This window comes from Pseudorca crassidens, chromosome 20, assembly GCF_039906515.1.
Source record: "Pseudorca crassidens isolate mPseCra1 chromosome 20, mPseCra1.hap1, whole genome shotgun sequence".
Classification (NCBI taxonomy): Eukaryota; Metazoa; Chordata; class Mammalia; order Artiodactyla; family Delphinidae; genus Pseudorca; species Pseudorca crassidens.
In genome coordinates, this window is record NC_090315.1 from 14,036,782 (window position 1) to 14,061,896 (window position 25,115).

Genomic DNA, 25,115 nt, shown 5'->3' on the forward strand with positions numbered 1-25,115 from the left:
AAAGTGCTAAGTGTCTGTCTCTTGCAGTCTGGACTGATCCGTCATCCACCGGGAATGAGGACTTCAGGACCTGAGCCCCCTGGAGGTTGCAATAATTGAGGGATGCACTCTGTCACTGTATGTCCCTCATCCACTCTACCCCTTTGCTGAGCCACTGAGGCCAACTGGGAAAGCATTGAATAAATATCTTAAGCTAAGCTGCATACCAGTGTGCCTGTCTTATGTCTTCTCATCCCTGACATTCCTTCCTGCACAGCAGGTGTCAGATGCCTGGGGAATCTGGCACGTGATGAATATTTGTTGGCAGGTGAGGGGATGGATGGATGGAGATAGATGGGTAGATTGGGAATAAGATGGGTGGGGAAATGGGAAAATGGAGAAATGGAGGATTAGAAAAATGGATGGATGAGAAGATGAATAATTGCAGGGAAGAAGTAGAAAATGAAAAGAAAGATCAATAGATTCTGACTTGATCGTTTATAACCCTGGCACGTTAATGTCTCTGTCATTCGGTTTCCTCATACGTTTTAGTCCACTCAGGTTGCTGTAACAAAATACCATAAAATGCGTGGCTTATAAACAACAGAAGTTTAAATTTCTCACAGTTCTGGAGGCTGGGAAGTCCGAGATCAAGGCATCAGTAAATTCGGTGTCTGGTAAGAGCCTGCTTTCTGGTTCATAGGTGGCTATCTCATGCGCCCTTGGTGGAAGGACAAGGGTATTCTCTGGGCCTCTTTTATAAAGACACTAATCTCATTCACGAAGGCTCCACCCTTACGACCTATCACTTCCCAAAGTCCCCACCTCCAAATATTATCACATTGGAGATAGGTTCCGACACATGAATTTTGAGGGGACACAAACATTCAGCCAAAAGCATCATATTTAAAGTAGAGCTAAGGATGGGACTTCCCTGGTCCAGTGGTTAAGACTCTGCACTCCCAAAGCAGCGGGCCCGGGTTCGATCCCTGGTCAGGGAACTAGATCCCCGCATGCCACAACTAAGAGCCTGCATGCTGCAATTAAAGATCCTGCATGCCACAACTAAAGATCCTGCATGCTGCAACTAAAGATCCTGCATGCCACAACTAAGACCCGGTGCAGCCAAATAAATAAATAAATGTTTAAAAAAATAATAAAGTAGAGTTAAGGATAGTACCTACCTCTCAGAGTTGGAACAAGGATTTAATTGTTCATCCAAACTACAAGTCAAAAAATTGAAGTCTCTCTTCCCTTTGAAACCTGTCTTGTGCCCTGCCTGTAGTGGTCTTCCCCACCTCAGTGAATAGCACTACCAGTCCTCAGTCTAGCAGCCAGAAAATGGGGAATTGTTCTTCTTCCCTCCCCTTTGCCATCTATTCAGTCCATCAACAAATCTTTCTGGATGGTATCAAAACACACCTGGAATCTGTCTTTCTTATTGTGCCCACTGTCACCACCATCCTCACTCATGTCAACAGTAGCGTACCATCTGCTCTTCCCTGCCTGTAATTCATCCTCACAGCCACTAGATGACTCTTCTTTACATATAAATAGGACCACGGGCTATAAATTTATCTTGTCATAAAATCAAATTCCTTCACCTTGTCCTACAAGGCCCCTGTTAATCTCTTCTGACTCATCTATCACTGTCCTTCCTGCTAACTACGATCTGGGAACCTGATCTTTCAGGGTATTGAACATGCCAAAATTTTTCACGTCATTCCTTTGCGAAAAGCTGTCATCACGTGACTAGATGCTTCTCATCCTTCAAATGTCCACTTACATGTTGCTACCTTAGAGAGGGCTTCCACAACCACCTCACTTAAAGTGATTTCCTCTGTTCCTTTCCGTCCTTAACCTGTGGGGTCTGAGGCAACTCTGGGTAGTTAGTGTCCAAACCGAATTAAAGTATAGGTCAGCAGGTGGAGTCTGCAGAGAACTGGAGAATTGCTTGGTGTGGAGATACATTTGGTGTCAGAAGTGAAGTGTATGAGCACAAAAACAGTTTTCTTTTACTGCATAGGAGGTAACAGGTGCCGTTGCCTGGTACATACGGGGATAGGAGGATACTGCAGTTCTCTTATGATTGCTTGTATGTTCTCATTCAAGTGGGAAGCAAGGTCATCAGCTAAGAGTAAGAAAGAAAGAGTAAGTTTTGAGGTCTGATGAGAAGAGAAAGCATAAAATAATCCTTCAGGAAAATGAGTCCAACTGCTTTGGGAAACAGTGTGTCAGTTTCTTAAAAAGGTAAACATACTCTGATCACGTGACTCAGCCGTTTGACTCCTGGGACTCTTCTCAAGAAAAATGAAAGCATTTGTCCACACCAGTACTTGTAAGTGAATGGTTGTAGCAGCATTAATAACCTGCACACTGGAAACATCTCGAAGGCTCGACAGGTGAACAGACAAACGAAATGTGGTATAGCCATACGATGAATCCTCAGCAATGAAAAGGAACCAACTACTGATACACGCAACCATTCGGAACATGATGCTAAGTGACAAGAGCCAGACGCAGAAGGCTACATATTGTATGGTTTTATTTGTATGAAATGGAATGATGGATCTGTTCTGAAACTGGATTGCGGTGATGGGCGCACAACTGTATACATTTACTAAAATGTGCGGGCCTATATACACTTAAAATAGGTGGATTTTATGGTATGTAAGTTATGCCTTAATCAGGCGTTTTAAAATGAGCACATTTCCCATACTATTAAGAGAAAAAAGGAAACGAGAGAATGAATTAATTAGGGACATGTGATAGGATGGCTGGGCCGCATTAGGGCCCACCTGGGTTTGTGGTCGTGAATCCGAAGTGAGACCCACTCTGGCAGTGGGTGTGGGTTTTTCTCCATCCATATTCAGCTTCCAGTGAGCAGGTGCGGAGGAGGTGGAGAGTGGACTCAATTGGGTGCAAAAGATAAAGTTAGAAGTTTGAGGGTGGGAGCAAAGGAGAGAACACTGGATGAGGACTCGGGCTGGGTGGTGAGAGTACTGTGGTCACAAGGGGGTGAGGGGCAGGGAAAAGGAGGTCAGCTTATGGGGGTGAAGGATCCTTGGAGCAATAGGTTTAGAGGGAGTGAGCGGGAAAGACAGGAGGTGATGGGCAGACAGTGAGATGCATGGAACTGAGACTGCAGGGGCTGTGGTTTTGTGGTTGCCACTGTATGGGGGTGGGCCTTTCTCCCCCACTGGCCTGGGATCTCGGGGCTGCCACAGTCACCATTGTGTCCCCAGCACAAAGTCTTAAGTGTGAGAGGGAAGTGTTGGGTGGAGGACGAGATCGCTAGAGAAGAGGAAGACAAGGCATCTCGAGAGGCCAGAACGGTCAAAGGTTCATCTACCTGAATTTGGAAATCACCAAGAATTATGAGAGGAACAGCTTGTGTGGCAGTGAGCCTGGAACTAAAAAGATGCAATGAGGTGCAGTGACTTGGGAGTTGATAAAGCTGGTTACAAGAATGGGAGCAGATGCTGTGTATAAACTTCAAAGGGGCTTAGAGAAGAGGCAGAAAATGGTTTAGAAGCAGCGACAAGGAGCAAGGAGGAGCTTATGCTATCTAGAGGCCCAGGGGGCATGAAGGCTGAGGAAGAGAAAACAGCCTCTGCTTAGAAGGGCTGCATGGAAAGACATGTCTTCATGGGAGAGCTAGGTTGTGGTCAGAGCAGCAAGGTAAAAGGAAAGTTCAGAGGACATGGGGGACATCTGATAAAGCCCTCAGTGCTTCCTCCATCCCAGCCCTGACCATTCTGCCTGTGCTTCCCCCATTCTGGCCCTGACCCCTCTGGGCTGCCACTGTCTGAGGACCAGGGGACTGGAAGCTCCAGGAAGCCTGGACTCTTTCAGTTACCATTGTGCCCCCAGCACAAAACCAGAAGGCACCCCCTAATTACTCACTGGTAGTGGCCATTTCAGGTTGCAAGTTGGCAGGTGAAATACCTCAGACCCAGGACACGGTGCCAGGATTCCAGAATACAGTCTGCACTGTACACCGAGGATTTTCATCCTTTAGAGAAAAAAACATTGTTAATTGGAAGGCAAACAATAAAATCCACCAGTAGTAGGTAACATCACCCTGAATTGGAGCCATTTGAATTATTACATAGCTCCTAGAAATCCAGCATAGACTCAGCAGATTTTCCATTTTAATATGTAAACAGGGCTTCCCTGGTGGCGCAGTGGTTGAGAGTCCGCCTGCCGATGCAGGGGACATGGGTTTGTGCCCCGGTCCGGGAAGATCCCACATGCCGCGGAGCGGCTGGGCCCATGAGCCATGGCCGCTGGGCCTGCGCATCCGGAGCCTGTGCTCCGCAACGGGAGAGGCCACAACAGCGAGAGGCCCGCGTACCACACACACACACACACACACACACACACACAAAATATATATGTAAACAAATTTTCAGGAATGTTTCTGAGACCCTTCACAGAGAACTCAAGATAGCATAGGTTCATTCGTTCCTTCGACAAACATTTACTGAGCACCCACTCCGTGCCAGGCCCTGTTCTGGGTACAAAGTGATACAACAATGAACAGAACAGACCAGTGGATTCTCCTGGAGGTTGTTAGTAACTTCTCTTAGTAGCACTTGTTTTGTTTTGTGGAATGAATATGAGGATGAATATTCAAATTATAAAATTACCAAAAAATTCTCAGTATTTACACAGAATCTTCTCCCTCCTCCCTCCTTCCTCTGCCTGCATCCTGATCTGGTCCATCCTGTCTCCTACCTGATCCACTGCAGCAGGCCCCTCCTTGGTCTTCTTGCTCCCACCCCGCTCCCTCACTCTGTTTCCCACATGCAGCCAGAGTGACCCAAGTCAGATCATATCCCTTCTCTGTTCAGGACCCTCCATCTCATTCAGAGTAAAAGTCAAAGTTCTCACCCCAAGGTCTCACATAATTTGCCTTGTTAACCTCCCTGCCCTCATCTCCTCCCACTCTCCCCTCCTCACTCTGTCTCGACCACATTCCTCAGTGTTTCTGCAACCCTCCTTACTTTTCCTGGCTCAGGGCCTTTGCACCTAAAATCCTAGCTGCCTGGAACTTTCTTCCTCCAGATAGGAGCATGCCTCACTCCTTACCGGATGGGGCTTCCCTGGTGGCACAGTGGTTGAGAATCTGCCTGCCAATGCAGGGGACTCGGGTTCAAGCCCTGGTCCGGGAAGATCCCACATGCCGCAGAGCAACTAAGCCTGTGTGCCACAACTACTGAGCCCATGAGCCACAACTACTGAGCCCACGTGCCACAACTCCTGAAGCCCGCACGCCTAGAGCCTGTGCTTCGCAGCAAGAGAGGCCACCGCAACGAGTAGACCCCACTCACCGCAACTAGAGAAAGCCTGCGCACGCAAGATCCAATGCAGCCAAAAATTAATTAATTAATTTTTAAGAAAAGTCACTGGATGCATTCCTTGACCACCTCGTAAGCAGTTTCACACACACACACACCCCACACACCCCCGTCCCAGCACCAGTCCCTGTCCCCCTTCCCTGCTTGTTATTTTCTCCGAAGCACTTATTGCCGTCTATCATTCAGCATGCTTTTAATAACTTGTCTGGTGTCTGTTTCCCCCACTGGAAGATGAGCTCCAGGATTTGTGTGTCTTGTTCCCTACTGTATCCCCAGTGCCTAGAACAGTGCCTGGTACATTCAGGCGCACAACAAATGCTTTTCCAATGTATGAATGGGAGTCCAGAGTCGGCCCTTGTTCTTGGGGATGGAAATGGATCAGGGAAGGCTTTTGAGTGTAGAGGGAATCTTAGGGAGCTAACTAGGAATAGAGAAGAGAAGAAGAGGGCATAGCCCGTGCGAAAGTTTGGGGATAAGCCCTGATTACTGGGGTGATCGCACCAGTAAAAGGGAAGTGGGGAGCGTATCTTGGGTAGCGAACGCTGCACAGGTCAAGGCAGCTCCAAGGACGGTCGAGGGGGCTGTGCCCTGAGAGGCTCAGAAATCTCCGCCCACAGCGCGCACACCAGGCTCCGGGCGGGGCTGAGGCTCCGAGGGGCGGGGCTGCGTGGTTGCATCACGCAGTGTACGTCGCCGCGCGCGTGCGCTCCTTTCCACGTGCGGAAGCCCCAGACGCGTGGACCCGGGGAAGCCGCAGATTACTGAGCCGTGCAGCTCCACGCTCGCTATGAAGCCAGGTGGAGCCCGGGGTTGGGGTCGGAGCTCAGGACTGGGATCCGGCGGGGATCGGGGTGCCGGGCCGGAACGGAGGGGCGGGGTCCTGGCCTGGGGGCAAGGATTCTGAGCCCTGGATCCGGTCTCTTGTGGGGAAGGGGTCTTGTTCCGGTCTCTTGTGGGGATGGGAGGGCTTGGTTCCGCCCTGTGATCGAACCTGAGCCTGGGGTTCGGGTTCCTGGTCTAGAGGTTTGTGATTGACTTCTCAGAGGTCACGGTCGTTAGTAGAGAGTCTTGGGCGTAGAATTGGGGGTGTCCTGAACTGGGATTCGTTTCATTGAGGCAGTCATTAGGGGTCTTGGATATTGGGCCGCGGGCGGCAGTCGAGGGTACTGAACCAGAATCTAGATCCAGGCATCCGGGGTCTTGGATCTCTGGGCGTGGGATTTGGGGATTTGTCCTGATTGGGAGGCGGAGAGCCCCCGGTCTTGGGTGCGGGGGCTGGGCCTTCTAGGACCCCATATGCTCCCCAGTCGCTGCCGCAACAGCAGTACCCTTGGCTTCAAACCTAGCTTCTCAGAGAGGGCCGGCATAGATGAGTATTCCCGGCTTGCCCTCCCTGGCCCACTTTCCCGCTCTCTACTCTCCGGAGGGGGGCGGGTCCCTGAGAATGGAGAGGAGCTCCTGGGCCTAGTGATTCTCAAGTCGCGGTGAGAGGTGAGGTGAAACTTCACACGCCCAGTATAGGATTATCCTGGGGTGGGCAAGGCAGGTAATCACAGGGCGTGAGTGGTTTTATTCATTCCGATTTTACTCGAGATTTTGATGAACCCTCCACACCTCCCTCCTAGTGGAACGATGAGAGTCCTGGCTTTGACAGCAGAAGGGCCTCAGTTCAAAGTTTCAATCCTTACTATGCTTAACTTACTGTGTGACGTTGGGCAAGTGGCTTTACCTCTCTGAGCCTCAGTTATCTCATCAATAAAATGGCACCCAGTTCTAATTTAGTGAGAGCATGTTAAGAAAAAATAGCACATGGTGGTAATCATTTTGCAATATATGTGTATCAGATCAACAGGTGGTACACTTTAAACTTACACAATGTTACAGTTTGCAGTTATGTCTCATATAGCACGGTGCTTGACATATAATAGTATTTTCTCTAATTGTTATCTTTATCTTTCTTCTCAAGGGGAGCAAAATTAGGGTCCTTCTCCCTGGTGTCTCAGCTCTTCCTGAATCAGGTCGAGCCCCTCTCCCCTCCCCGCAACTTGGTCCCCTGGAGTTGGGGAAATCTTCTGCCATGACTGAAAGGGTCTGTTTCCTAGTACAGGTTTCCTTTTTTCCTTCCTTCCCCCCACACTTCAGCCTGTGGAGAGATGGGGTCATCTGGGGGGGGCAGAATTTGTGGGTCCATGCCCCCTCTCAAGTTCCCTTTCTCTTCAGTGTTTACGGATCTACTGGTGGAATAGGCAGTGCCAGGCAGTGTGGCTCCCACTGAGACCCGGACAAGCCTGCAGGCATCCTGTGCTCTGATTGTGCCAGGAATGGAGGATACGCCTTCCCAACCCTTCCCTCACTGTGTTAGGGTAAGAAGTTGCAGAAGTTGTCCGGAGTCAGCTCTTTAGCGAGGATTTTCATCTGGTTGAGAGAGGAAGCCTTTGGGAGATTTTGAGCAGGGACCTGAGGTCAGTCAGACTGGACTGAGACCTTTAAAAGGATCCTTCTTGCTTCTGTGTGCAAAAGACTTTCGGAGAACAAGAGTGAAAGTAGACACATCAGTGGGAAGTTTGTTGCTGTCATCTACTAGGAGATGATGTGGCTTGGACCAGGGTGGTAGCAATGGACCTGGCTGACAGATTGTCAGGGAATATATTTTGAAGATAGAGCCAACAGCTTGTATGTGGGTGTGAGAGAGAGGGGTCAAGGACAGTGAAGGGTTTTGGCGTGTGTAACTGGAGGGGTAGAGTTTCCAGTTTTGAGATGGGGAAGGCTGTGGCAGGAGAGCAGTTTTACACTGGGGTCGGGGAGGGGGTCTGTGGACCCTCCAGCCAAAACTTATAGATAAAGGTACGTGAATGTGCATTTTTCTGAGGAGTGGGTACTTTCAGTACATTTTTCTAAGAATCCCAGGACCTGAAATGGATTAAGATATGTTTTGAGTATCATGCCCACTGTGCCCCATGCCGTGCCCACACTTTCTGGGTCTCTGTTCTATCAGGCCTGTGTTGAGGGTCTCTTAGGCCTAGTGGTTTCTCCCCTAAGTAGGAAGGAGGAGGGATTCATTCTCCTGAGTTTGAATAATATATTCAAACTGTGTGCGAGGTAGCATATTAAGTGCTCTGTGTGTATTGTCATTTAATCTTTACAACTCTGCGAGGTGGACACTGTGTTATTTCCATATCTCCTTCTTACAGGTGAACTTTTCAGGATACCCACAGACCTTCCCTACTCTCTAGGGTCGTGAATGGCATGGCCGTCTCCCTGTAGTCAGTGCATGAGCTGCTTGAGGGAGGGACTGGGGCTCTGGTCACCATCTGATCACCTGCTTCCTGAATGAACAGAGAGGGTGTTTTCTTCATGAGACAGAACCCAGGGGTTTAAGAGTTATCAGCCCATTTACTATCTGTTGAGCCCATACTTTGTGCCAGGTGTTGTGCAGGATGCAGTGATGACCAAAACAAACATCTCTGTCCATTTGGAGCTTGATTCTAGTGGGAGAGGCAGGCAGTAATAATCTTTAAGATGCCATGTATGATAACCGATAGGAAGAAAAAGCAAGCAGAGTAAAGGTCAGGTAGCCAGAGAAGGCCCTTCTGAGGAAGGAACATTCGGTCAGAGACCTGAGTGCAGTGGGGTGGGTGAGTCAAGCAATGTCCTCTGGACCCAGGCAGTGGGAACAGGAGATGCTCAAGGTTTAGAAGCTGGAAAGTGAGTTTGTTCTTGGGGAGGAAGAGCACGGGACCCAACATAGAGAAAGGTCAGAAAAGTCAGCAAAAGCCAAGCCCAATGGTGGTGATTCTGTTTGGGCTACACATTAGAGTCACCTGGGCAACTTTAAAAAGCCCCATGGGGCTTCCCTGGTGGTGCAGTGGTTGAGAGATCGCCTGCCGATGCAGGGGACGCGGGCTCGTGCCCCGGTCCGGGAAGATCCCACATGCCGTGGAGCGGCTGGGCCCGTGAGCCATGGCCGCTGAGCCTGCGCGTCCGGGGCCTGTGCTCCGCAATGGGAGAGGCCACAACAGTGAGAGGTCCGCGTACCGCAAAAAAAAAAAAAAAAAAAAAAAAAAAGCCCCATGCCCAGGCCTCCACCCCAGACAATTTACATGAGAATCTAAGCAACAGCCCTGGGCAAGGATGAGACCCACCGATTTCTAGCTTTGGAAGCCAATGTGACGGAAAACCTTTGAAGGGATTTGGGCAGGGGAATGATGAGAGCTGATTTGCTGTTTCGCAAAGGTCAGTCACCAGCTGCTGTGTGGGCAGTAGACTGCAGAGGGAGTGGGAGACCAGAGGTCAACAACTCTTGGTGTAGGAGTTTGAAAACCGTTCATTTTTAACAACTAAATTAGGACTAGCTATTCAGAGTTCTACATTTTCATCTCTAACACCATTAAAACGAATGAAGCCTTCATAGGGTGGGAATATAATGCACCTTTGCAAAAACTTTAGCAAAGTTCGTTATTGAATAGTTTACATCAAGTGACATCATTTTAAACCATCACTAATTTTCACACGAACGATTGTTTGATAATGCAGTTTTCTGAAAGTACTGCAGCTTTGAAGCCATCACAGAAAAGTCAAATACTGAATCTGTTAGCACCAGGAGAGTTCTGTCTGCTTCAGACACTGTTTTGTGCTCAGTGAACAATGTTTGCTCTCTCCTGAAGTGATGAAAATAAAGTCTCTCTGAATGTTTTCTTTTCCCTTCAACTTCCCATCTTGTTGACAGGCCCTAAACTGCTATGATCAGTCGCCCTTCCATAAAGGACAGTTTTGGGTTTTGCTCGTTTCTCCCCCCTGAGTTGGGAGAGACTTGTGCGTGCTTGGAGGCAGGGGGATCAGTTAGCAGGAAAGATGTGATGTCGAATGCCTCCCCTCTGTTTTGGGGTTGGCGCTTTTGTGCCACACACGAGGGCAGGAGTGGGAGGGCATGAAGAAGTTTCCAGGGCCCGGGGGGCCCTACTGCCACAGTGCACGTACACACACGGTGCACACTCTTCTTCAGACTAATTAATATTGACAATAGAACAGATCCTGTGCACTTACTAACCAACCGAGAAAAGCAGAATATTGACAGTAAATCTACCTCTATCTGTGTTTTCCTCCCCTATCCTAACCCCATAACTTCTCTCTCCCAAAGCCTAATATCGTGAGTTTCGCATTTATCATTCTCTTGCCTCTTTTGGGGGGCGGGTGGGGCGTGGATTACCACGTACATCCACACCGCATAGCACCTCTTAGTTGTTGCTGGCCTTTATAAAGAGGATATTGTGTTAGATGTGGTTTTCTAGGGCTTGCTTTTTCCCTTACCATGATTCCGAGATTTATGTCTCTGTTGTGTGGATCTGTTGATGCTTTTCGTTGTTGGTCAGGAATCGTCCCTCTTTCGTTTGTCCATTCTGCTCATGGACGGTCAGGTTAGTCCATGGTTCTGCTGCTGTGGACACGCGCGGGCACCTCTCCTGGCGCCCACATGCACACGTTTCTCTCCCGAGTGGAGGTCCTCGGCGTAGGAGTAACTTCTCAAGCTCCGTGGCCCCGTTGATGGTTCTTGTTTCTGTTTCCACCACAGGTTTCAGCCCCCGTGGGGGCGGCTTCAGTGGCCGAGGTGGCTTTGGTGACCGTGGCGGTCGCGGCGGAGGCCGTGGAGGCTTTGGCGGAGGCCGCGGAGGCTTTGGCGGAGGCCGTGGAGGCTTTGGCGAGGGCCGAGGCCGAGGCGGAGGCTTTAGGGGCCGTGGGCGAGGAGGGGGAGGAAGAGGTGATGGAGGGGGCTTTCCCTGGGCTTGGGGAGCGGGGAGGGAAGCATGGTGGGGTCTCCCTCTCACTGCATCTCTGCCTTGTAGGTGGCGGGTTCCAGTCTGGTGGCAGCCGGGGTCGTGGTCGGGGAGGAAGAAAAGGAAACCAGTCGGGGAAGAATGTGATGGTCGAGCCTCATCGGCATGAGGGTGAGTGAGGAAGGCAGGGAAGCCCCTGGGGTTAGGGGTGGGATGTGGCCCGCCGGGGTGTTCACCCCTGCTCTGATCCCCTCACCCAGGTGTCTTCATTTGTCGAGGAAAGGAAGATGCACTGGTCACCAAGAATCTGGTCCCTGGAGAATCGGTTTATGGAGAGAAGAGAGTCTCGATTTCGGTGAGACCTGGGCGCCTGGCTAAGCCACCAGAGCCCCAAGCTGACGGTGTAACCGGCTGCCTGGTCTCCCTGTTCCCACCGTCTGTCCTCCACGTGACAGCCAGGGGATCATCTTAATCCATAAGTCAGATCATGCACCCCCTCCTCAGATACCTTCCGTGACGTCCCGCTGGCTTCAGGTTAAAGTCCCGAGTCCTCGGTGTGGCCTGGAAGGCCCTGCACATTCTAGCCCCGCCTCCCCACTGTCTCCACCCACTGTCCCCCTAACCTAGTGTCTTCCAGCCACAACGACAACCTTGTTGTTCCCTCTGCCTGGAACACTCTCCTCCCAGCCCTGTGCATGGCTGGTTCCTTTTCATCACCAGCAGCTCTGGGCAGGTGTCACATTGTCTCTCTCACAAGGCCCCCTTGCACCACCCTGTCTATCAAAAGCTGCCCTCACCGCCTTTCTGCTGGCTTTCCTGCTGCCTGGAATGCACGTCCCCAGATAATTTGAGTGGCCCCTCAGCTTCAGGTCTGCTTCAGGTGTCTCCTCCTTGGCTCTTCCCTGGCCACCCTTTCTCATTTTCACCTGCCCTCGCCCTGCTCCCCATGCTTCAGATCTTCCTTCCTGGCTTGATCTTTTCTCCTTAGCCCCGTCACTAGCTATTATGCCATGTGTGTTAGTCAGTTCAGCGTATCCTCGCTCCTTGAGGGCGAGGCCTTTGTCCCCTTCACTGTGTTTCTCCAGTTCCTAAGCATAGGGGCACGGTCAGTGTCTATAGAATGAATGCATAGGTCTTGCCTTGCTGTTACCTGGGATGATCTTGTTTGTTTATTGTCCCCGTCGCTGCCCCTGAGTCAGGAACCTCCACGAGAGGGCAGGCCCTGCCTCTGCCGTGGCCACAGATGTGTACCCACGTTCGTTTCTTGTACGATGACTGGGCGCCCCGTCGCTTTTGAGGGCCCAGGAGTTAAGAGCAGTGCGCTCTTACAGAAGAGCCTGGCACTGACTTCTGTCCCCATCTCTCCCGGCCCAGGAGGGAGATGACAAAATCGAGTACCGCGCCTGGAACCCCTTCCGTTCCAAGCTGGCAGCAGCAATCCTGGGCGGCGTGGACCAGATCCACATCAAGCCAGGGGCCAAGGTGCTCTACCTGGGGGCTGCCTCGGGCACCACCGTCTCTCACGTCTCTGATATCGTAGGCCCAGTGAGTAGACAGATGGGGGCAGGAAGGGGTGGGAGGGAGGGAAAGGCCACCTCCTCTGCCAGCCTGGAGGTCAGAGGCCCTGGCCACTTCTCTGCACCGTGTGGCTTGGAGCCAGGCCCTTCCTGGTCACAGTGCCTGTGAGTGAAAGGAGCGGCTTGAACCACATCGTCTCCAAAGCCTCATTCAGCCTCACTCCTGAGTTCTCGGCCTGGAGGGAAGGGGCGTGGGTATTGGGGTGACCAGTGATAGAGGGGCCTAGAGCTGAGAGGACGTTTGATTTGATAGCCCTCTTTAAAAATTGATACCCCCCAAATCTGGTCTTCTGGTTTCTCTTGAAAGAACAGAAGGCGTCAGTTTCTGGGCCTGTGTTTCTGTGTGGCTGGACAGGCTCCCTGCTGAGAGGGCACCCATGCATCTCACTTCATGACCCCTCACTCAGCTACAAGACTGTAGGCTGTGTAATTTAGTGGTTAAAAACCCCAGGCTCTGGTGCGGGCTCTTAACAGTGAAGTGGCTTTTAGCAAGTTACTGTCCCTCTCTGAGCCTCAGTTTACCCGTCTGGAAAATAGGGTCATTGTGAAGATAAATGAGTTAAATCCTGTAGAGTGCCAGGAGCAGTGCCTGGCCCCTTGCAGATATTCTTAGCTGTGACGATGTCATCTCTGTGCCCTAGCTTCCTCATTTTAAGCCTGAACTGGGGGCCTGGGCTCTCAGATCAGGCAAAGCAGGATCGAATAACCCTTGGACCTCAGTTTATTCATCTAAAATGATAACAAGTCATTAAATGGTAGGGTTTGGATTTGGGGATTTAAAGAGATGCATGCAGTATATGGGCCAAAGTAGGCACTCCGTACATGAGAACTAGTATCGTTGTTTTTGTTTGATCTTGATTTATTTTAGGACGGTCTGGTCTATGCAGTTGAATTCTCCCACCGTTCTGGCCGTGACCTCATTAACTTGGCCAAGAAGAGGACCAACATTATTCCTGTCATTGAAGATGCTCGGCACCCACACAAATACCGCATGCTCATCGGTGAGGGGTCTGGGGTTGGCTCGGGTTGGGTAGGACAGGCCACTCCAGGTTTCCTGGAAGAGGCCTCCAGAGCCCTGATTTGGATGGAATTGGAGTGGATGAACAGGCCTCTTGAGTCTGCAGAAATGAAAAGGGTCGGGGGAGCCAGGTGAGGTTGTGGAGGTGGCAGTCCTGCTTCAGGGTCTGGGATGTCTGGAGGGCCAACCTCCTTTCCTCCGATCTCCTGCCCCTCCCCCTAATCTCCCCCACCCCAGTACTTCCTGCCTCCCTGCAAAGTGTGGTACCTTTTATACTACCCCTGACTTATGCATAAAAGCCTGCTTTGACAGTCCTCATCAGCACCGTCTGGGGAGATCATAACCCAGAAAGCACAAACGGAGTACGGCCTGGCCCAGAGGGGCCCATTGTGAATGTAAATAACTTTGTTTTAAAAACAAATTCAGAAGCGTAGTGTAAAAATGGAGTGCATTATAAACCACCCCCAGAGGTAACCAGTATGAACAATTTGATGTCTGCTTTTCCTGATTTTAAAAAAGTCAGTTTTCATTGCACCATCTTTTCATTTTTTTAAGTTTTTTATTTTATTTTATTTATTTTTTAAATTACTCTGCCTTAAAAATACTACTTTGCATTCCCCCGGGTTTTTCTTTTCGTGAGTTTTTTCCCCTGTGCATTCATACCTTACCCTTTGTCCTGCAACTTGTTTTCATTTGACAATCCTGCAGACGCTCTTGCCTGTAAGTGCTCACCTTTACTTGTCTTTTTGATGACGTGTCTGTCTCCCTCCCCCAGACCCGGGAGCGTCTCGAGGGCAGGGTCCGGGTCTGACTCGTCTCTCTGTCCCCCACACCCGGCCCAGGGCTGGCCACAGAGTAGGTGGCAACATGGTTTACAAGAGGAATGAATGAATGGTGTGACTGTGGGTTTTGGACCCATCTTGGGGGCACTCTGGAGGGAGGGGGATCAACAGGGGGAAGTGAGACTGGAGGCAGGGAAGACTCTGCCAGGAACCTGCTGGTGTTGGGGTGCAGGCCCCATGGGAGGAGCTGGGAAATCCAGTGGATCCAGCTTTTAACCGCTACTTGTTTCTCCCTAGCAATGGTGGATGTGATCTTTGCTGACGTGGCCCAGCCAGACCAGACGCGGATTGTAGCCCTGAATGCCCACACCTTCCTGCGTAATGGAGGACACTTTGTGATTTCCATTAAGGTGCGGGGCTTAGAGGAGTCCTAAGATGGGGTGGCAGTATCTTCTCTATCTGTAACTGCCAAGCAGCCAGTCAAAACAAGGGGGCCTCCATCCCCCAATCCAGTCAGTCTATTCCCAGCTCCCTATAAGCCACCCAATCAAATAGCACATAATGAAAAATGTCTACAAAAGTAAAAAGCTTAGAATTTAAAGAGGCCATAGACTGTAGCGATTAAGTGCATGATCGCTGAGTCTGAGTATCTTGAGTTTGAATTGCATCTTGCTGTGTGTCTTTGAGCAAGTTACCTAACCTATATGCCTGTTTCTTCACTTGCAAAATAGCAATGTTAGTCCTATCTCTTGTAATGTTGATGTAAGGACTAAATGTCTCAATATGTATGGAGTGTTGAGAACAGAACCTGGTGTAAACTAAATACCAGATAAATGCTGGATGCGTTTTAAAAAATGTTTCATTTTGAAGTACAGAGGCCTCTCCATTGTCTTCAACCAGATTCACCATTGTTTTCTGCAGCCTTTGCTGCATTTGTTTTAGCATTCTCAGCTGCATTATTGCTATTGTTAAAGAAGAGGAAGTAGAAAAAAGAAAAACCCGGAGTGTAAGATTTAAACACTGGCTTTTAGAAAAATAGGGCGCTGTTGAAGGCTTCCTGTTCCAATCCAAACCAAATTGAAAATTTATCTAACGAAGTCTTTCCCCACATTCCCAAAGCCTAGTCTCCAATGAAAACAAATTCTACTGGTTTAAAGAAGCACAAAAAAGGGAAAGCAGCCCAAAGCCTTGCTGTGGACTTCAAATCCTCTTTCTTCTGCAGGCCAACTGCATTGACTCCACAGCCTCTGCAGAGGCCGTGTTTGCCTCTGAAGTGAAAAAGATGCAGCAGGAGAACATGAAGCCCCAGGAGCAGTTGACTCTAGAGCCATACGAAAGAGACCACGCTGTGGTCGTGGGTGTGTACAGGTGAGCAGGGGGTCCAGTCAATACTTGTTAGGAGTGCCCCACAGTGGTGATGAGCTCTTGAGTCCCCTCATCTCTTTCCTCTCACAGGCCACCCCCCAAGGTGAAGAACTGAAGCCCAGCGCCATCAGGATCGCGAGAGACTGTGTTGCTACTGTTAAACACGTGTGTTTTTCTATTAAAAGACTCTTCAGTCTCTCCCTTTGCCCCTGATTGCTTGGCGACCTCTATCAACAGGGCGCATGCGCCCTCGGTCAACTTGCGTGGTGGTGGGAGCGGGCGTTTTCATCCGGTCATATAGCGCATGCTCCTACCTTAGCTGCCTCCTGCGCAGCCGTAACGTGGATTTCGGCGCTTGGGCGGGGTTGGTTGCTTTCTGCGTGTAGATCCCGGTAAGCTCTTCTGAGCGCAGGCGCGGAGTGTTTCCCTGGGTCACGTGAGGGGGAAACAGGTTGGGGGGGCGGGAGGCGGAGTCCGGGGCGGGGGGGGCCGGTTTGTTGTGGTCGCCATTTTGCTGGTTGCATTACTGGGTAATCGGGGCCCTGGTTCGCCGCGTCTGCCGGATATCTTCAGCCAGTGGGCAGGACTGAGCTCGGGCTTCCCGAGCAGTTTGAGTTCCCTTGCCCGCGCCCTCAGGTAACGACGCGGCTACGGGCGGGGCAGCACGCGCTCTCGGGAGGGGGGTAGTACGGGACCCGCCCTGCCCGCGTCGCCGCGAGATTTAGCATGAGGCCGAGGGAGAAGAGGAGGGGGGCGGTGGGCAGGTGCAGGCCTTGCCTGGCTATTCTTAGTCGGATTCCTGGAAGGGGCCGAGCCCCGAGGTAGCAGTCTCGGGAGGGAGACTGGGAGGGGGTAGCCGGGCCTCGCTCCCGCTCTTTGTTTGGTCTCGGCTCCGCCGGCCGCATCCTCGTCGCCTAGCAACAGCTGTCCTGGGCTGTAATTGGTTGAGCTCTTGGCAGCAGTGGCCAATGGCAAGGTTGTTGCCATCGTAGGTGTGGACTGCCAAGCTCTGTCCGGCCCCGCCCGCCAGGGCTCCGCTGGCCCCGGCGGGCCTCCAGGGTGGGAGGCGGGACGCTGGGGTCCCCTGGGGCGGGTGGCTGAGCGGGGCGGTGCTGGCGGGGCGAGGGTTAACCCGCCCCTCCCCCGTCCACCTGCTTTCCCCTTCCCCCGCGTGCCCTGGGCTGACCCTCGTCCCCTCCTCTCCCCGCCCTTGGCGGGGCGGCGGCTGCTGTTGTCACCCACCGAGCCGCCTGTCCCGCTTGTCCTCCCCGCCGCGGGGCTTGCCGGGCCGGCCGGGCCGGGACAGGCGGCCGATTTCTCACCACAGACACCGCCGCCATGCTGGCCGCTCGCCCACCCCACTGGGGGCCCCACCGCGCCCCAGCCCCCCGTGGGCGCGCCAGCCCCGACCCGGGTAGGGGGTGGGGGCTGGGAGAGAGGGTCCTGGTGTGGGAGGGCCCCGAGGAAGAGATTGTTTTGTGGGGGAGCTCCAAGAGAGAGGAGGGGTCGTGGAGTGGCAAGGCTTGGTGTAGGGGAAGAGGATTGACATGGGAGAAGGCCCGTGGGGAGAGGATTTTGGTGTGATAGATGCTCTGGAAGGGGAGAACTCTGTGATATTTGGGGAATTTACCTATGGGGGCCTTCTAGGAATGGGCACAGTTGTGGATTGACCCTGGTGTAGAGGAGTGACTGGAGAAAGGGCCCTGACAGGAAAAAACGATTAGGGAGGGTGGGGGTAGGAGCCAGGGTAGGGGAGACAAGGACCATCCACTAAACCGTGGGAAGGAATGCCTCCCCCTTGCTTCCATCAGAAGGAGTGGGCCTTGACTGGGGGTGGGCGGGGGCTTGGGGTAATGTGGGGAAGGGCCCTGATGTGGCATGGGGGAACTGGAATATGGTTTGGGAAATTACGGAGGGGTGGTCCCCAGTGGGAGGAAATGATAGGGAAGAGGTCTTAGCACCATATGGGGAGGGTCCCCTGGGAAGGGTGTACCCTGGTGGGTGAGAATGCCATAGGGTTAGGACCCTGTTATGAAGGGGTCCTCAGGTAACCTTGGTGTGATCAGGAGGTCCCTGAGGATCCTGCTGTGGTTTGGAGGGGGCCCAGGAGACCCTCATGTGGTTTAGGGGGCTCTTAGAGTTCTCTGGATTGGGGCACCAACTGGGAAGGGTAGATCTTGAAGTGGAGGGACCTTGCTGTGGTAATATGAGGTCATGACGTTAGGGAAGACTACAGGGTGGTGGGATCTTGTGTGGGGAGGGCCATGAGTAGAAATGGGGAGAGAAGAGTGAACCCTACTCCCTATACTGTCTGTGGTTTCTCTCTTCTTCTCTTCCTCCCCCGCAATTATTCGTGTCTTTCTGTCCTTTCCTGTCATGGCCCACATCCCTGCCTGGCTCCCAATCATTCCCTTTTCCACGTTCCTCTCTTTGTGCTGCCTACTTCATTTATTTGGTAATCATTTGTTGGGGACTCCGCTGTGCCCCACCTCTACCACTTCTCTCTGTCCCCTCTCTTCATTGCCACCTGCTGCTGTGTTGTACCCTTTTCTTCCTCACTCTGTGCCCTGCCTTCTCTGTGTTGTCCACCTCTTTCCCGCTTGGTACTGCCCAACACATCCCCTTGTTCCATGTTGTTCCCCCGCCTCCCGCCTGCTCTCAGGTCTCAGCGGCGGTGGCAGCCGAGGTGCAGGATGCGAGAAGGCGCCCCCCGGCCGGGCTCCCGCTCCAGGCCTCACTCCCCTGCGGCCCTCTGAGCCCACCATGGCCGTCCCACCGGGCCATGGTCCCTTCTCTGGCTTCCCGGGGCCCCAGGAGCACACGCAGGTACGCGTTCAGCTGGATCCTCACCTGCCTGGGGGTCGGGGGAGGCTGGGATAGAAGGATCTTGGGGCCGAAAAGATGGTGTGGTTGCCCAAGACAGTCTCCCAGGAGCATGAAGGGTGCCATGGGAGTGGAAGGTATAGAGGAGTTGCTGGTGGAGTCAGGGTTTGGAGAACCTGGGTTCAAATCCTGGCACCACTGTTATATTACTTAGGTTCTCCACGTTTCAGTTTCCTGTTCTGTCAAATGGGGCCTATAGTGATACCTACCTCACAGGGTTGTTGTGAGGATTAAACAAGTTAATGAAATGCAATTGGAAATGCTGAGGACAGTGTCTGGCACATAGTAAGCACTCAATAAATGTTCATTAAGGGGAAAAAAAGAAGTCCAGAGTGAAAGATCTGGAGGGGTTGAAAGGGAAGAAGGTTGAGCTGCAGGGTCCTGGAGCCAGCAAGGCCTGCGGGCGCAGGGTAAAGACCTTCAAGGGTAGACTGTTAAGGCTCTAAACTGTAGAGCTGGAAGCAGGATGGAGTAGGTGGTCTAGGGTGCTGGACCCAGTTCCAAGATCCTTAGGATGAGAAAACTGGTCAAAGATGCACAGAGTGGGGGGTGAGGGTTAGGAAGGCCGTAGGGATGAGGATGGAGCAAGATAGGGAGCTCCTCAACATGGGATACCCAAAATGGATGGTCTCAGGTGAAGGATTGGGAGGGTCAGAGCCCAGGTTTCCTGTCTGATCTCTCCCACTGAGGTTTAGAAAAGAGTAAAGGTATGTGATGAAAGAAAGGGGTAAATAGTTCACTTCATTCACTCAGCAGATTTCTAATGAACACCCACTATGTGCCAGGCCTGCTCCAGGCACAGGAGATAAAGCAAGAGCAAGATAAAGTTTCTGCCCTTGGGGAGTTTCTGTTTTAGTGGGGCTGTCAGACAGTGACCAGCTAAATAATGTGTGTGGAAATGATGCGCCAGCTGCCCACTGAGTTCTCCTCCTTGAGGTCAGAGGTGAAGGCCTGTCCTCAGTGCTCACCCGTCACCCCGCCTCCCCCAGGTATTGCCTGATGGGCGGCTACTGCCGCGGAGGCTGCCCCTGGCCTTCCGAGACGCGACCTCAGCCCCGCTGCGCAAGCTCTCCGTGGACCTCATCAAGACCTACAAGCACATCAATGAGGTGGGCAGGGGGTGAGGGACACCGGCTGGGTGCTGAGGGGTCCTGGCATCGGTCACTCATCAGTCCTCATCTCCCGGCCGGCCGGGCAGGTATACTATGCGAAGAAGAAGCGGCGGGCCCAGCAGGTGCCACCTCAGGACCCGAGCACCAAGAAGGAGAAAAAGGTCCTGAACCACGGTTATGACGATGACAACCATGACTACATCGTGCGCAGTGGCGAGCGCTGGCTGGAGCGCTATGAGATTGACTCACTCATTGGCAAAGGCTCCTTTGGCCAGGTGCGGGATGCCCCCCACCCGACCCTGATCCAGGGGTTAGGAGGTACGGGCACCCACTGATATTGACCCACACAGCCAGTGGTTCAGTGGCTTCAAGTTCTGTGCTGGGCCACTCACCCCAGTGCAATCACTTGGTTACCTGTGCCTCAGTTTCCTTTTCTGTAAAACAGTGCAAATAACAGGACTCTCCACATAAGGTTGTTGTGTTATCTCATATCCAGTGTTTACACTCGTGTCTGACTGTTGGTGAGCACTCAAATTGAGTTATTAGTGTTACTGATGGTGATATTGGTGGGTCTCCTTACTGGAGGGAGAAGAGTGGTGGTACCTGGCTCTGCCCTCCACGCCCCCGTTCCCTCACTTTGTGACATGCCTGTGGTCACAGGTGGTGAAAGCCTATGATCATCAGACCCAGGAGCTGGTGGCCATCAAGATCATCAAGAACAAAAAGGCCTTCCTGAACCAGGCCCAGATTGAGCTGCGGCTGCTGGAGCTGATGAACCAGCATGACACAGAGATGAAGTACTATATAGGTGAGGCCTGGGGCAGAGCTGCCTGGGGATGGGTCACCCTCGGTACAGGAAGGGGCTGGTGTCTTCAGGGCAGGGTTTGGTCTGTAATTCCCGGACATCAGTGATTTCTCCTGCCGCTTTCAGGATGTCTACCCTATTCACATGAGAATGCTGGTCAGAGTTTGTCCGGTGCTCACTGAGGGTCATGCTCTGTTGTGAGAACTTTACATAAAGTCACTTGTTTAACCCACACCGAAGCCCCATTATCATTGCCCACAGCTTGGAGATGAAAAAACAGAGGCACTTAGGTGCTGTCACTTGCAGAAGGTCACAGTGTTTGCACTCAGAAGAGCTATAATCTGACCAGGCAGTGGACTCCAGAACCTTTACTCTTAACATCTATGCCAGTCTTTTTCCTCTTTCCTGTACTGATTCCTCTTAGAAAAAGCAAGTGGATTTAAGGAATGCATTTCTTTTAAAAGGAAAATATACAACCTTACAGTAAATGGAAAGCAAGCATCCCTTGTCACAAAAATAAACAGAACTGAGACTAAAACAAGATTATAAAATTAAATGAGGAAGTGTAGGATAGTGTTAAAAACCCATCAGCACCAAATGGAAACTTTCTCTTTGGTTTAATCAGGAAGTTTGACAGAGACTTGAAAATTAACTTCCTGTGTGAATCAAGTTATAGACATATAAAAACATCCTGATTAGCAGCTGGTACCTGTGGGCGCACCACAGTTTGGCCTGTGCTCCAGAAGCAGAGACACAGATCTGGTTCCAGCCTCTCTCTTTATGAGCGTGGGCCCCAGGCTGCCGCTGGCCCTCCCTGAGCCTCAGTTTCTTCTCCCTCGGCCCATTTCCGTCCTCTTCCCGGCAGTGCACCTGAAGCGACACTTCATGTTCCGGAACCACCTGTGCCTGGTGTTCGAGCTGCTTTCCTACAACCTATACGACCTCCTGCGCAACACGCACTTCCGTGGCGTCTCGCTGAACCTGACGCGGAAGCTAGCGCAGCAGCTCTGCACGGCGCTGCTCTTCCTGGCCACGCCCGAGCTCAGCATCATTCACTGCGACCTCAAGCCCGAGAACATCCTGCTCTGCAACCCCAAGCGCAGCGCCATCAAAATCGTGGACTTCGGCAGCTCCTGCCAGCTTGGCCAGCGGGTGCGGCCCCGGGGTGGGGCCAGTGGTATGGGTGTGGCCAGGCTGTGGGCGGGGCCAACTGGTGGCCTGGGGCCAAGGGGCGAGGCTAGGAGGGGATGGGATCGTAATGTGCAGCGTGGAGTGGCTGATGCCTGAGGGATAGTGCTTGGGATGGGGGTGTGTGCGGGTACGGAGGGTGGGGCTAGTGGGTGAAGGAGAGGGCCACAGGTATACTGCCGGAAGGAAAGAGGAGTGGAGCCTGGGAGAACAAGCCAGTTTTGAGGCTGCCAGATTGTAGGGTTGGAGAGGAGGAGTTGGGTGGCCTTGAGCCTGGCGTGGCAGTTTACAAAGTTTTGTTTACTCTGTGCTCTTAAAGCTGGGGATGGAAGGGGGTGGGGCTCTTCAGCTTTGCAGCTTCCTGTGAGCTGGCATTTAAGATGATGCTGGTAGTGGTTTGAAAAGTGTCCAGTTTGGGAGGGTGGGAAGGGCCTAGGTTTACAGACTCCCAGCCTCTGGTGACCAAGAGGGGCTCAGGATCAGGCCAGCAGAAATGGAGATCAGGATCAGATTAGGCCAGCAGAGTGACTCCTGGAAAGCTGGTGTTGATAACATCAGGGTTTGGAGACCCCCGTCCCCAGTTTTGGGGGCAGGAGACCTGTCCTTAGTCAGTCCTCCTAGCTGTGGGGGTGTCACTGGTGCGAGCTGGGGAGGCGGGACCTCTGACTATTGCCCTCTCTCCTCCCCCAGATCTACCAGTACATCCAGAGCCGTTTCTACCGTTCGCCCGAGGTGCTCCTGGGCACACCCTACGACTTGGCCATTGACATGTGGTCCCTGGGCTGCATCCTGGTGGAGATGCACACTGGAGAGCCCCTCTTCAGTGGCTCCAATGAGGTGTGCTCCTGAGGAGGGGGTGTGCTGGAGGGGGTGGAGGCCTGGCCGGCCTGATGATCCTGACTGCCTGCCTGCTCTCAGGTGGACCAGATGAACCGGATTGTGGAGGTGCTGGGCATCCCACCAGCCCCCATGCTGGACCAGGCACCCAAGGCTCGAAAGTACTTTGAGCGGCTGCCTGGGGGTGGCTGGACCCTGCGAAGGACAAAGGAACTCAGGAAGGTGCGGCCCCTGCCCCATGCCGCTCCTCCTACCCCGGTGGCCCCTCACTCTCACACTTGGGGCTCCCTGCTCCCTCTCTCCCTGCTTCCCCTCCCTTGTGTCTTTCCCTTCCTTCCTCTTCCCTCCACCCCGTCTGTCCTTTCCTTCCTCCCCCACCCACCCCATCTCTCCTACTACCTACCCCACAACTCTTCTTAGCTGCTCTCTTTCCACTTTCTCTCCTGTGCCTCTGTTTCCCCGTGTGTGTCTCCCTGCCCCTCCTGCCCACTGACGGCCACTCTCTTGCCCCCCCTCCCACCTCCCCCTGCCAGGATTACCAGGGCCCCGGGACACGGCGGCTGCAGGAGGTGCTGGGCGTGCAGACGGGCGGGCCCGGGGGCCGGCGGGCGGGGGAGCCGGGCCACAGCCCCGCCGACTACCTCCGCTTCCAGGACCTGGTGCTGCGCATGCTGGAGTATGAGCCCGCCGCCCGCATCAGCCCACTGGGGGCTCTGCAGCACGGCTTCTTCCGCCGCACGGCTGATGAGGCCACCAACACGGGCCCGGCAGGCAGCAGTGCCTCCACCTCGCCCGCGCCCCTCGATACCTGCCCCTCTTCCAGCACCGCCAGCTCCATCTCCAGCTCTGGTGGGTGCTCAGTGCCAGATGGGGTAGAACAGGGGTCGGGGCAGCTCTGGTTTGGCCTGATCTGGGGGGGACCTTGTCACTGGGCCTTCACCTAGAGCTATGAAACTGCATGATTCTCAACTCCAGAATGGGTGGGGTAGGCGAGCTCAGACTGGCCCTGATTTGGTCTCTGACACTGAGCTTGGGTTCAGATCTCTAAAACTGGTTCTGACTCTTTGACACCCCAAACTGAACTCTGACCCCTGATCTCAAAATTGGGTCTGATCCTTCGACTGGGTGCTGGCCCCAAAGCCCAGACCTGGGCCTGGACCATGAACCAGACTCAGCCACCTGAAAACTCAGCCCTGCCTTTCCTCGCTTAAGGCCTCTCCTCTCTTCCCCTGGCACTTCCAGGAGGCTCCAGTGGCTCCTCCAGTGACAACCGGACCTACCGCTATAGCAACCGATATTGTGGGGGCCCTGGGCCCCCCGTCACTGACTGTGAGATGAACAGCCCCCAGGTAATGGGACCTTGGGGACTTTGGAAGTGGGTGGTGGAGTGTCTGGGGCTTCAGGACCTAGGTCTCCATCACCAACTGCTCCTTTGCTCCTTTAGGTCCTGCCCTCCCAGCCACTGCGCCCCTGGGCAGGGGGTGATGTGCCGCACAAGACACATCAGGCCCCTGCCTCTGCCTCATCACTGCCAGGGGCCGGGGCCCAGTTACCCCCTCAACCCCGATGCCTTGGCCGTCCCCCGTCACCAACCTCGCCACCACCCCCGGAGCTGATGGATGTGAGCCTGGTGGGCGGCCCTCCGGACTGCTCCCAGCCTCACCCAGCGCCTGCCCCCCAGCACCCGGCTGCCTCAGCCCTCCGGACTCGGATGACAGGAGGTCGTCCACCCCTCCCACCCCCTGATGACCCTGCCACTCTGGGGCCGCACTTGGGCCTCTGTGGTATACCCCAGAGCACGGCAGCCAGCTCATGACCCTGCCCCCTCCCTGGGGCCCCTCCTGAAGCCATACCCCCCCACCACCCAATCTGGGGGCCCTGGGCTCCCATCCTCATCTCTCCCCTTGACTGGAATTGCTGCTACCCAGCCGGGGTGGGTGAGGCCTGCACTGATTGGGGCCTGGGGCAGGGGTTCAAGGAGAGGGGTTTAGGCTCACCTCCCCACTAAGGACTGGACCCTTGGTCCCTTCTCTCCCCTTGTTTTCTATTTATTGTACCAAAGACAGTGGTGGTCCAGTGTGGGGAGGGGGAGATTCCCTCTCACCCCAGGGCCCTAGGAGGGGGTGGGGGCAGGTAGGGGGAGATGGCCTTGCTCCTCCTTGCTGTACCCCCCAGTAAAGAGCTTTCTCACATTCCCGCCTGAGCGTTTGCAGGCCCTCGGCTCCCCTCACCCAGCCCTCAGAGGCGTGGTGGGGAACGGTGTTTGGGGAAGGGGGGGGCGGTGCTGGAAGAGCTTTGTCGTGTGGGATGAGTCCCTGGTCCCTGGGGAGGTTACGGCTATTGATGCAGGCATGGGACTGCAGGAGGTCTGGGGCTGTGGAAATCTAGACACAAATCCTGGATAGGATGCTAGCCCACACGTGCTTTTTCTAGGG

At 53.3% G+C, this 25,115-nt stretch overlaps 3 protein-coding genes across 11 annotated transcripts in view; all 3 read left to right on the top strand.

Moving 5' to 3' along the window:
* Positions 1 to 197, top strand: part of FCGBP (Fc gamma binding protein) — a 143,294-nt gene extending 143,097 nt beyond the window's left edge. For all 5 annotated transcript variants that reach the window (XM_067718052.1, XM_067718056.1, XM_067718053.1 and 2 more), the window contains one exon: positions 28 to 197. In XM_067718052.1, coding sequence (XP_067574153.1) covers positions 28 to 37 — 10 coding nt within the window. In that variant the 3' untranslated portion in view covers positions 38 to 197. The remainder of the gene's footprint in view (positions 1 to 27) is intronic.
* Positions 198 to 6,025: 5,828 nt separating this feature from the next.
* FBL (fibrillarin) lies at positions 6,026 to 16,053 on the top strand. The gene is made up of 9 exons (XM_067718781.1): positions 6,026 to 6,139; positions 10,912 to 11,097; positions 11,183 to 11,284; positions 11,374 to 11,468; positions 12,488 to 12,658; positions 13,559 to 13,691; positions 14,788 to 14,900; positions 15,713 to 15,858; positions 15,946 to 16,053. The coding sequence occupies exons 1-9, from the start codon at positions 6,130 to 6,132 to the stop codon at positions 15,968 to 15,970; spliced, it is 981 nt and encodes a 326-aa protein (XP_067574882.1). The 5' UTR covers positions 6,026 to 6,129; the 3' UTR covers positions 15,971 to 16,053.
* A 283-nt stretch (positions 16,054 to 16,336) lies between these two features.
* On the top strand, positions 16,337 to 24,872 carry DYRK1B (dual specificity tyrosine phosphorylation regulated kinase 1B). Of its 5 annotated transcripts, XM_067718778.1 has the most exons (12): positions 16,883 to 17,269; positions 18,518 to 18,681; positions 19,728 to 19,847; positions 19,937 to 20,125; positions 20,511 to 20,658; positions 21,521 to 21,807; positions 22,534 to 22,680; positions 22,762 to 22,902; positions 23,214 to 23,249; positions 23,334 to 23,529; positions 23,923 to 24,029; positions 24,125 to 24,872. In XM_067718778.1, exons 1-12 carry the CDS (start codon positions 17,194 to 17,196, stop codon positions 24,494 to 24,496), a joined length of 1,983 nt encoding a protein of 660 aa, XP_067574879.1. In that variant the 5' UTR covers positions 16,883 to 17,193; the 3' UTR covers positions 24,497 to 24,872. The 5 variants fall into 5 exon arrangements, with proteins under 5 accessions (XP_067574881.1, XP_067574878.1, XP_067574879.1 ...); XM_067718780.1 differs by lacking the exon at positions 16,883 to 17,269 and adding an exon at positions 16,337 to 16,491 and having other exon boundaries at positions 23,214 to 23,529; XM_067718777.1 differs by having other exon boundaries at positions 16,882 to 17,269; positions 23,214 to 23,529.
* Positions 24,873 to 25,115: the final 243 nt, after the last annotated feature.